This window comes from Macadamia integrifolia, chromosome 1 (genome assembly GCF_013358625.1).
Source record: "Macadamia integrifolia cultivar HAES 741 chromosome 1, SCU_Mint_v3, whole genome shotgun sequence".
Classification (NCBI taxonomy): domain Eukaryota; kingdom Viridiplantae; phylum Streptophyta; class Magnoliopsida; order Proteales; family Proteaceae; genus Macadamia; species Macadamia integrifolia.
Genome location: NC_056557.1, coordinates 29,156,514 through 29,167,357, shown reverse-complemented (window position 1 = coordinate 29,167,357; position 10,844 = coordinate 29,156,514). Strand labels below are relative to the sequence as shown.

Sequence of the window (10,844 nt, the reverse complement as noted above, 5' to 3'; positions counted from 1 at the left end):
TAGCTTCAACTTGAGATAGAAGTTCATAGGCGTCACGTATCATGCAGGGGCTATAGATGGTGAGGAGAAACCTCATGTTATTCCATACAGACAAGGGATCCTGACATGGCAGGCAGGCTGATGGTAGAGTTGAAGTAGCCCAAGTAGGATAGATGATGCCCGGCCCAACTTGGGCCATTCTCTATCTAGTTACATTTCTCATGAAGATGGGAGAAGTACTTGAGCTCCATTTGGTTGCAAATAAAGGGAGGGGAGAGGATGTGAAATCAATTTTAAAAATAAAATGAAAATTTTTTGTGATCAGATTATTTAACTATCTAAAACTCTTATTAAATGTAGTCATTTTACTTTCCAAATAAAATCCTTATTTTCTTTCAGAAAAAAAAAATCATTTCCCTTCCCTTGAAATTTTCCTTGCAACCAAATAGAGCCTAAGAAAAGAAAAGTCGGGGGAACCTCAGTTTAGAAGCAACAACTTTTCAACCAAATGAAACATCTCATCCAGCTTTCCATCCTCTCTTATATAGTGGAAGTTCACATGAGGATTTAAGTGTAATATATTGTGTGGCTCATGCAAATAAAAGGATGGAAAATAATTTGTTTACTTCCAAGATGTAACCTTTATTATTATTATTTTTAATTCAAATGGATTTTGGACGCAAAGTAAAATAAATAATAATCAGATTTTGAATGACCTGAAATTAATTTCACAATTTATGTCAGGTAATGGTTGCAGAAGTTCCTTTCTAGTTTTGATTTAAGTTTACCGCCCTTCCCTTTATTTCCCTTGCAACTAAACATCTGTATGCTTTTGAATAGAATTTCTTCATGAGGTGTGGAGGCTGAGGTGTGGGACATCTCTTGCTCTAGGCTACTTACCTGCATGCATCAGAACTTGTTTGAGTTTGTTGTCACTTAAATCTATAAACATAAAGAGAATCAGATAAGAATGGTTAACTTGATATGTGAGATATTTTATGAAAATGAGCTCAGCCAATTGGCCTATAATTAGAAGCTCAACCTATCAAACAGCATTATTAATGCATACATAATAGTATCTAACATCCATAAATGTGTTGTAACTGAAAGAAATATTGAAAGGGGATTCGGACTTACCTCCATTAGGATCGTTAGGCATGTCATTCCTGTCCAATTCCAGCCTTTATTTTTCTTCCTCTCCGGCCACAGCAGCAACAATGGTGTTGGCAGAGCAACTAGGTGCTTCTGATTTCCGGGTTTTCCTTAAGGGCTGCTCTGATGGAGAGTAATGCCTCTGTTAACTGAAACCAGGACCTGTGCTTACTTAAGTACCTTGTGGATAACCACCTCCAACAAGGTGGCTATCCTAAGCCACATAAGCTTACAGTAACAGCAAAGAAAACCATAAATGGGACAAGCTCCACTTAATGGTCCAGTCAAGGTAAGCTTAGTTGATGACCAACCATTTTAAGCCACGTAGAGGGTTGGAATGGACAACCCCCCCCCCCTTTTTTTTGGATGAATTTTACAAACCAATTGTTTAATGGTATGTATACCCTATTGATTAGTCACTTATAAAACTTGGTTTCCATCTAAACCATATATTTCAACCATTACTAAGCTCTTTACCCATGTATCTTGAAAGGTTAGCTAAAACTGGAAGATTATTTCACCAGTTTTCAGAGCTGTATTATATCTCCATGTGGGCAAATCAGATTGGATTGAAACTAACTACACTGATGGATAATGACTTGGACAACATGTCTACAAAAATTAAGCACCAAAGAATCTGCCAAAGCCCAAAGGGCACATATTTGGATCGAAATGACTAGTTTTTCATTACATGTCATCAAGGAAACCATTCCTATAAAAAAATATAATGTGTAGATATAAAACTATCTGTGTTAGGATTAAACACAATTGTATGAAGCTTTGCTCTACAGCTTAAATGCTCAAGTCCCTGTACATCTCTATGAAAACTGACGTGTCTCCTCATCTCAAGCATAAGCATATAGTCCATCATTACTGAGCGTTTCGGCTTGGACTGCACAATGAAAACTAGGTCATTTCCTGGGGTGTCCTAATCGGTCTCCAGGCTTAGCAGCCCAGGTAAAATCTCCATTCAAGGTCTAGACTCTAGACACAAGGTATATAAATCACAGCCTGTGCCTTCTATCTACCTATTTCCTTAATTATAATCAAAACAGCTAACTTCGAAGATGTTGCTTGAATATAATCCTATGGGACCAGCTAATCAAATAGAATATGGACACTATCAGTTTGGTTCTAGCAAAATCAAATCTGACCAAAATCAGTCTTAAAGGAAACTGATTCATGCTCATGAAAATTGATCGAAACCTACCAATTAGACCATCCCTCTTGCATTTGGATTATTCTGGTAACTACTTGATCGATGTCTAGGTTAAACATTAGTTTTTGGAATCAAGAACTTGATTGATTTATAAATAGTTTACCACAAGGGGCTAAAACAATTATGAGAAAGCCACAAGTAAATGTCATTCCTTAACTGAGATTGTAAGCTGTCAACAACACCAAAAGGAAGGATACAAAGATTTCTTCCCTAGATGCAGACATCATATATCAACAAATAAAATTTGAGTACCAAACCATTACCTTACACCAACCAGCAAAAAATCAAATAATAAAGCACCACCAAACAATTACATGTGCATTGCAAGAAATCCCAAAACAAATGAACACATACCTAAGGACTACAGCTCCTGATGCTATGCGTTAAGTATTTGTCATCAATCAGAAAAAGAAAAATGATTTTTTTTATATAGCTCATACAGCAGAAATTTTACCAGTTCCACCTTTTCCTTGATTCATGTTTCCAGAATCATTGCCATCATCATCATCATCACCATTCATCTGCTTAGATGCAGAGGAACTGTACTGTACTGAAGAGCTACCAACTCCAGTTACTGATTGCTGATAAAGAACTCCCCCAACAATAGTGAAAATCAAGCAAAGCAAGCCAAAGGGAGTAGCATGCTTATCCCAAATCAAGACATTGATCGCTACTGTTAGAAACTTATTAACTACACCAGTAACTGTAAATGCCGTAGCTGAGACTGCCTTCCTCGCTGCAAATCCAAAGAAACTAATAAGCAATCCAAAGACGCAGGATAATGATACTGCGATAAATGCCCCTGATTCAACCCAATTGCCAGAATTTGATCTCACAGCAGAGAACACATCAATATACTCTCCAGTCACGATCCAAAAGATCGGTGCCATCATCAAAGACAACAAATTGTTGTAAAACACGAACCCCCAAGTGTTCAATCCGAGATTCGTCACCATGTGTTTGATGTAAACCATCTCAGTAGTAATTGTCACCAAATAAACAAATGCCCATGAATAAGCAGTGACAGTGAATGCCGAATCTGTAGCCACATACCCAACAGCACCACCCAATATGATCAACAGAGACACAAATGTGAGCTTTGAAGGGCATGGCTGCTTCCTAAATGTGGTGTCCGCGATGGCTACCAGAAGAGGTGTTAAGGATCTGAAAACCACAAATGTATCAACATTGGCGTGACGGAGTAGATTCGTGTTGGTGAAGATCGCCAGGTAGAAAACAATGGCCGCAGGAAGAAATTTCTTCGCTGTCTCTGTTGAGAATGGATCATGGTAGAGAAACCCTAATTTCCCAAGAATCCAAACCCCTAGAACTGAAGTCAAGTACTGTAGTGCTGTGAGTAGCCCAGGGAAGTTGAACTTGGTAATGGCGTACTTGTTGATGACTGCAAGTAAGCTTGAACAGAGAGCGTATCCGATGACGAGACTGCTGGTAGCGTAGTATTGGGTTGAAGCTACTAATCTTGTGGAAGCCATTGATTTTGCTTCAACATATACCAAGAAAGATTCAAATAAAAGAAACCAAGAAACCTTCTCAATCACAGTCGCTAATTAGTGATTACAACCCGAAATCTGGCAAATGCTTGAAGCAACCAATCTTGTGAAAGCCATAGATTTTTCTTCAACAATTACCAAAAAAGATTAAAATAAAAGAAAACCCAGAAAACTTCTCAATCACAGTTGCTAATTGGTGATCACAACTCGAAATCTGGCAAATGCTTTTGAAGACCAGTGAAAAGAATCTGCCATTCTTGGTGGAAATTATGGAGATGAACCCCTCCCCTCCGACCCAAATTTATCTACTAATTGAAAAGAAGGTCGATTTGACGTGGAAGCTGCAGCGAATCAGATCGTGAACAATTTCATTTGCGAACAATAGCGTAAAGAAGAGAGCAAAGATTAGAACAATCGGAGAAAGACCGTAGAAAAGACAAAAATCCATGAAACTAGCGCAGCTAGCTCCAACTAAAACCCGCGGTTTTCGGGTCTCACATAGCATAGCACAGAAAAAAATAAATTTTCTTTTTTTTTTTTGTCAGTCAGAGAATTGGAATCTAGATCTTCTCCTAAGCGCTAATCATCATGTCTCGCCTATGGCTATTTGGGCAATTGATAAGTGTCAAAATGATTCAGTGGTTTTTAGTAGAAACACAATTAAATCAGTTGAACATGTGTTGATCACCCAAATAATTTTGGGTTGACTTGAACGATCAATGGTCAAGAGAAAAGTCAAATTCTAGAATTCGGAGTTGGAGTGGCAATTGTTCAGGACTTATTTGATACAACTCGATTGATTATATCATCATACATACAATTTACAAATTCACCAAAAAAGAAAAAAACATTTCAATTTACAATACATTACAATTTTTTTGGTAGGTTCCCATACTTTTCTGATACCTTATGGAACGGTCTGGATTGGATCATATAGGATAGATCTATCTTTTTTTTTTTTTTAACCCTTAGATCATACATATGAGACGAGATCGAAAATACCATAATTAGGATCTATCATGGTCCATATCATTCCAATCTGGCCAATACTTACCGTTCCATACCATTTTTTAGAACCATAATTCCCTGTGCACAAGGCTCTCACTACAACGAGATCTAGGAGGGGCATTGTGTATGTAGCCTTTACCCTTGCTTCATGGGAGAGATTGTTTCCAAAAAAATTTACAACACATTACAATCCCAGGAGATCTATATGACTACATCGCATATAGTTGTGGAGAATGGATCCTCCGTACTTATGCATCTCAGGTGCCAACATCTATCCCTTTTGTTTTTCAAATAAATTTCTTGTTACCCTTTAAATTCAAATTTTAAAATGATTCGGCACACTTGCCTATATTTACTAGTAAGAGATACCATCATGATTTTAGGTATTGACATCGGATTGGTCTTATTGGTTATATCGTATTGGTGCTGGCTGAAACCGATCCTAATACTCGCCGATCTAGGATTTGATATCATAACACTAATAGAGGTAAACTCGTAAATAAAAAGCCTAATTTTTTTGAAAAGTAAAGGTATTATTGACCGATCCAAACCAATACAACTGATCTCGATTGGATCAATATCGTATCAATATCGATTGAGACCGATACCAATATCGATATACCGATAACTAAATCATTGAGTTTACCCCAAAAATACAAGATATCATACTCTTGGACTTCCATTACTAATTACTTCCCGATTATAATAATCAAACCTTCACACACTAGTTTCGTAATGGCACCATTGGAATGGTAGCGGTCACAAATCACCATTGTGATTACAATTTGAAAGACATCTTATCTCCCATATATAACTCTTTTAGTGAAGAGATTTACAACAACTATAAAGCCAAGATATATAAATATAAAGCAAGACTTAGGCTGCATTTGGTAACTTTTTTGTTCCAAAAATGATGTTCCGTGTCAAAAATAGAATTTTCAGTTTTTATGTCAAAATGTCGTTTTTTTTTTAACGAAACTGGAATGATTGAACTATTTATTTTTTTTGTTCCGTCAATTCTCATTTTTTTTTCCTTTTTTTTTTTTTTTTTGCCTCTTTTTGTTAAAAAAAAAAAAAAGAAAAGGAAACACATCATTAATGCACCAACCGCTTTATTCCGTTTTTTCATTGCCGTAAAATGAAAAAACTCCAGAAACTTTTTTTTAAACGTTTTAGACGTTTCCAAACGCAGCCCTTAGTTCTTAATTTAAAACTCTAAAAACCAAAGGAAATTAATCTACAATTGAGTGCAAAATTTTAGTGAATACTGCCCTTAAACCATCTATTGAGAGACTGAGCCGTGCTTTGAGCCAGACAGTTGACATTGGCTATTGACTCGCCAACTTGGTGTGTTGCTGTGTGGCTAATCAGGACCTCGTTCTACATTTTACCATTCCTAGCAGTGGAGTCCGCATTTTACCCATGCTGGCTGAATATACTGATATGAAGTCCTTAATTCACAGGTGCAACCTCAGCTGTGAGCAGGGGTGTTGGGATAGACTACTCATTATGATGCTGAGAGCACTGTATCGGACTGACAAGAGGCACATGCTGATTAGAGCTCGAGAGTATTACACAGATACCTGGAGTGTCGGTAAATTAGAGCGATATGAAAGGTATCTTAGATATGTTTAGCGCATGCTGCACTGAGCGGAGAGTGTGGAGTATGCTCTTAACTAGGGTACTTGTATGACTTATTGCTATTGAGTACTCCCTCTGTACTTTGGTCTCGATGATGCTAATGCTGATTTCCACTTGGTCTTGAATTGATGCTTCAATTCTTACATGTTATAGGACATATGGGCTTGACTTGGATCTTCCATTGAGATGCTTGAACAGTGATTCCTTGCTTGGGCTTGTGTTCTTTCGAAGCCTTAATTTTTGGGCTCAACTTCCTGAGTTTGAAGGAGATCGATGACCTGTTAGTCCGTTACAACTTGAGGGTAAACTCTCTCTCTCTCTCTCTCTCTCTCTCTCTCTCTCTCTCTCTCTCTCTCTCTATTGAAATGACCCCTTGCTCTTCATGTATAATTCTTCAATCCCCCACCTCCATTAGTGTCGCTAGCTAGTTTATCGCATTAGGTGGTGATGTAGAGAATATTTCTGAAGAGTTTCTGGATCGGTTGAAACGGCAGAAGTCCACCCAATCAGGAAAAAAATATTAATTTTTCAGCTCAATTTCTAAAGGCCGTAATTTCAACTCAGGTGGAGTAATATGTTCTATAATACCATTTTAGAAATGGTAGATAGTGCTCTACGGTCCATTTAATAAATGTGAAGTCATTGGATGAGGATAGCTGCAATCCGTACGTGGCAGCAGCTCAATACATCACGTTAACTGTGATTTTAATATTTTTTTAATCTAATTTAACAGCACGTTACAGGTTTTCGTTCACCGTCAATGTAATACAGATTTCCCATATTACCCTATTGTTTTGAGGTAAAAAAAAAAAAGAAGCAAACTTTGGGAACAAGTTTTTCTCCTGTACGTTTCTCCTTTTTCTTCTTCTTCTTGGTGCAATCCCCTCACTCTCCTACACTGCTATCCCCTCCCCCACCCTGCATAAAGAAGCCCGTCTCACAGCATTGCTCAGCCTCGTCAATGGTGGGGCTCGTCTAGAATTCTTTGTCGGTTCATTGGAAAGGATTACAACAGTGAATTGATATATGAGGTATACTCTGTTCATATTTTCTGTCCTTTTTTTCAAAAACGATCTTTTTTCTTGCTCTTGTTAAGTCGGAAGGTATTAATAGTTCTACTTTCTAATGCTTAAGAAGATATTGATAATGGTTAGGTTCCAATATTTTCTCCTTGCGCCCCACACGCTTTCTAAAGTATCATCCCACTGGCCCACCTCCCCTGCCCAGTTTGAGACTATAATAGAGATTTCATACATTGAACATCACCCAATCAGCAAGAGTTCCAATCATGGTTTGAGGAATTGGAACAAATTGGATCGGTATTGGGCCTATTGGCCTTATTTGATCCCCTATTCGTTTTGATTCTTGTTACTTTCATGTTTTCCCTTTGTGTTGTTTTTTTTTTTTTAAGGAGAAACACAATGGAATAAATGGTCTCCTTTAATAGTCTAACTAAGAGATTACTGAATACCCAAATTTTAGTCCAAATGTACATAATTTATCTATTTATCCAATTAATCCCACCTAAGCTTGCTTAACCCAAATCTGTTGTTTTATGGTTGTCCTTGTTGGCAACCCGGCCACGTGGCGGTGATGACGTGATCAGTTTGAGTAACGTGGATGGAAATGATGACATGACAGTGTCTAGTGTCACTGATGAAATGACAGAGCCGCTTAGTATGCATGGAATGGTTTGATACATCTTTAGTATGTGATGTGGGTTTTTGGGTCAAAATTGACTTATTTATGCTCGGGAGCATTTTTCGACAGTGAAAATAACATTTTAGGAAGATTATTTCTCATGAAAAAGATAGATTATAATTTATCTAGTCCAGTGCATCTGATTTTGTTGCATTTCGATACCGTATGAAAAAGTTACAGCATTTGTGACAGTCGAGGGTAGTTTTGGCATTGAAGATTAATTTTTTAAATGATGTGTTCTCCATGTAACGATACGACAAAAATCCAATATTTTTCAACGGTTCTAATTTCATCGCGTTCCGATTCTGTATGAGAAAGATGCATCATTGGAAAGGTCTAGGGGTATTTTGATCTTTTTATATGGCTGAGTCAGATGATTGGGTCTTCTGAAACGTTGTAGAGCGTCCAGTCACGGTTTCAACGCACTTTGTTTCATCTTGATCGGATTTCCTATGAAAAAGTTATAAGTGTTTCCGTGAAGCCGGTTCGAAAATTCAAACCGAAAATTCATCAGTTGCTCTCGGTGTTGGGTGGATTTTTCGGAATTTATTTTTGAAATTTGAAGAGATTTTGTGTAATTTCAAGATTTTGAAGGTCTAAGTTGCAGGGGGTCTTTAAGCACTGAAATATATGAAGGTAAGGGTTTGATTGTAATAAAAAGGAGTAAATGGAAGTGAAATGGATGATCCAGATTCGACCACGTAGGCTTGATGCCCATCCAAAGGCTGCTGAGATTTTGCGCTGACATGGACGAGATAGATGTTTTGACGTGGGATTTGATTGGTTAGGTGCATAAGCCTTGATGCCCTGGTGCTACACCTTATCAAGGTATGTTGTAGTGTTTCACGCGTGCATAGAAGGTATAAAAAAGATTATGATCTTAAGGATCTCATGAGATCTGATTAAAACCATCTTGAAGGATTCAGATCCAATGATTGATAAGCCTTTCACTTTTATGAGTGGGAGACAAGCTCCTTTAAAATCCGGAAAAGTAACCAATCAAAAACCGACAACAAAAAGTGATTGATGACCGCTAATGTCAGCATGACGTCATTAGTTGACTCCTTTATTCAAATCTTGTGGCTGAGATTTACTATCATTTATTTTAATCGGACGGTCTAAATTAAGAGATTCTCTTTGATGAGATCTACGGCCAGATTCGCGCCTTTGTTGCCTGCGCCGCCGATGTAGCCTACGCCACCCTACGAAAATTCTATTTCAGGCTATCTCATTACTCCAATTTCAAATGATCATATCTCCCTTATTTTAACTCGGATTTGGGTGAACCAAGTTGCTACTTCTTTGTTTTTTTTATGACCTACACCGTGGAAGTAAGAAAAATGAGTTTTGAGTAAAGCAAGGCTACTGTTTTGGCAAGAGAAGCTTCCCCCTCTTTGTTGGTCCTTAAATGAACATGAATACTTGATGATAAATGTTCTTAGGCCATTAAAGGAGGTAAAAAAGGTGGTTGAGGTGTCTTAATAATACATTAACTCAAAGTCAAGAAGAAAGAGAAGAAAGCAACGATGTGTTTGCTTTGAAAAGCAAGAAGCGAATGAGAGAGAAGGTGTGAGAACCAAACTTGTCAGTACAAGTTTTCAGTCATCCCAGGCAATCGGTTGTGAGATTCTCTAACCTTTGATTTACATTATATGCATGTATATAAGTTAGGGTTAGTTGTGAATAAATGTATACATGCTAGGTTAGTTGTGGATGAACTGTAAGCATACTAGCTATTTGTGGATGTATATGTTAGGCAAAGCTTGACTGTAGGGCATTGATATAAGTCTAAATTTACTGTATTCTTTATTGAGTGCTTAGTGGGTACGAAGCACAGAGAGTGGATGCTCTCGTGTAGTGGGTGCTACACATTGTACTGGCACTGCAAGTGCCATTTCAGCTTCAGTTTGAGAAAATTGGGTGTGGGTGCTCCCGACTGTGGGTGCAGTCAAAAGTAGTGTACTGAGTAGGTACGAAGCCTTTATAGGTACTACTTCGGGGATGTAGGCAAATTGCCGAACCTCGTAAAAATCCTATATTGTGGGTGTTTGTTGTTTGCATTTTATATTGAAGTGCGTGATATGTGTGGATTGGGTGTGCACACTTGGAAGTGTCTATGAGAGGCTGAGTGTGCATACGACTGTGTACAAACAGGGACAGGTATATCAGGTTTTCTTGGCCAGACATCAGACAGGTTTTTTGGGATCGGAATTTGACTCACTGATTCACCCCCCCTCTCAGTGACTGCCGGGTTACAACAAAATCAACATTGACCTTTTCTTCTAACATTCTACAGACTAGTACAGTGTGAGGTGTTGTAGTAAGTTGATGATTGAACAATGAGGACAACATGGTTAATTGAATATTTTGCTAAAAGAGACCGATCAAAATCAACCGAATCAAATAGTCAAAATAGAAAAGAGTCCAACCAATAAAGGATATTTCTCTTCAAGGTCTAGGTAAGGTTAATGCCCAATATGCATTTACCTAATATATTTTAATTGATCCTTACAAAATTTTGATATTATGCCATATCATTTAGAGTTTGTAACATAATTCATTGGAATTATAGGTTAACGGATGTTAAAGAGAATACTTGCATGATTAACCAAAAAAATGATTGCCATCATGAA

At 37.7% G+C, this 10,844-nt stretch overlaps 1 protein-coding gene across 3 annotated transcripts; it reads right to left on the bottom strand.

Moving 5' to 3' along the window:
* Nucleotides 1–651: 651 nt before the first annotated feature.
* On the bottom strand, nucleotides 652–4,380 carry LOC122086572 (GDP-fucose transporter 1-like). Of its 3 annotated transcripts, XR_006142485.1 has the most exons (3): nucleotides 2,805–4,380; nucleotides 1,117–1,280; nucleotides 652–879 (listed from the first exon to the last, which is right to left on the bottom strand). XR_006142485.1 is itself a non-coding variant. In XM_042655626.1 (2 exons), the coding sequence occupies exons 1-2, from the start codon at nucleotides 3,841–3,843 to the stop codon at nucleotides 872–874; spliced, it is 1,047 nt and encodes a 348-aa protein (XP_042511560.1). In that variant the 5' UTR covers nucleotides 3,844–4,379; the 3' UTR covers nucleotides 656–871. The 3 variants fall into 3 exon arrangements, 2 of the variants coding, with proteins under 2 accessions (XP_042511560.1, XP_042511493.1); XM_042655626.1 differs by lacking the exon at nucleotides 1,117–1,280 and having other exon boundaries at nucleotides 656–879; nucleotides 2,805–4,379; XM_042655559.1 differs by lacking the exon at nucleotides 652–879 and having other exon boundaries at nucleotides 909–1,280.
* Nucleotides 4,381–10,844: the final 6,464 nt, after the last annotated feature.

Coding starts and splice junctions, on each gene's coding strand:
- LOC122086572 (XM_042655559.1), bottom strand. CDS start 3,843: ATGGCTTCCACAAGATTAGTAGCTTCAACCCAATACTACGCTACCAGC. Junction 1,281..2,804: donor TCAAGGAAAAGGTGGAACTG/GTAAAATTTCTG, acceptor TCCTGGTTTCAG/TTAACAGAGGCATTACTCTC.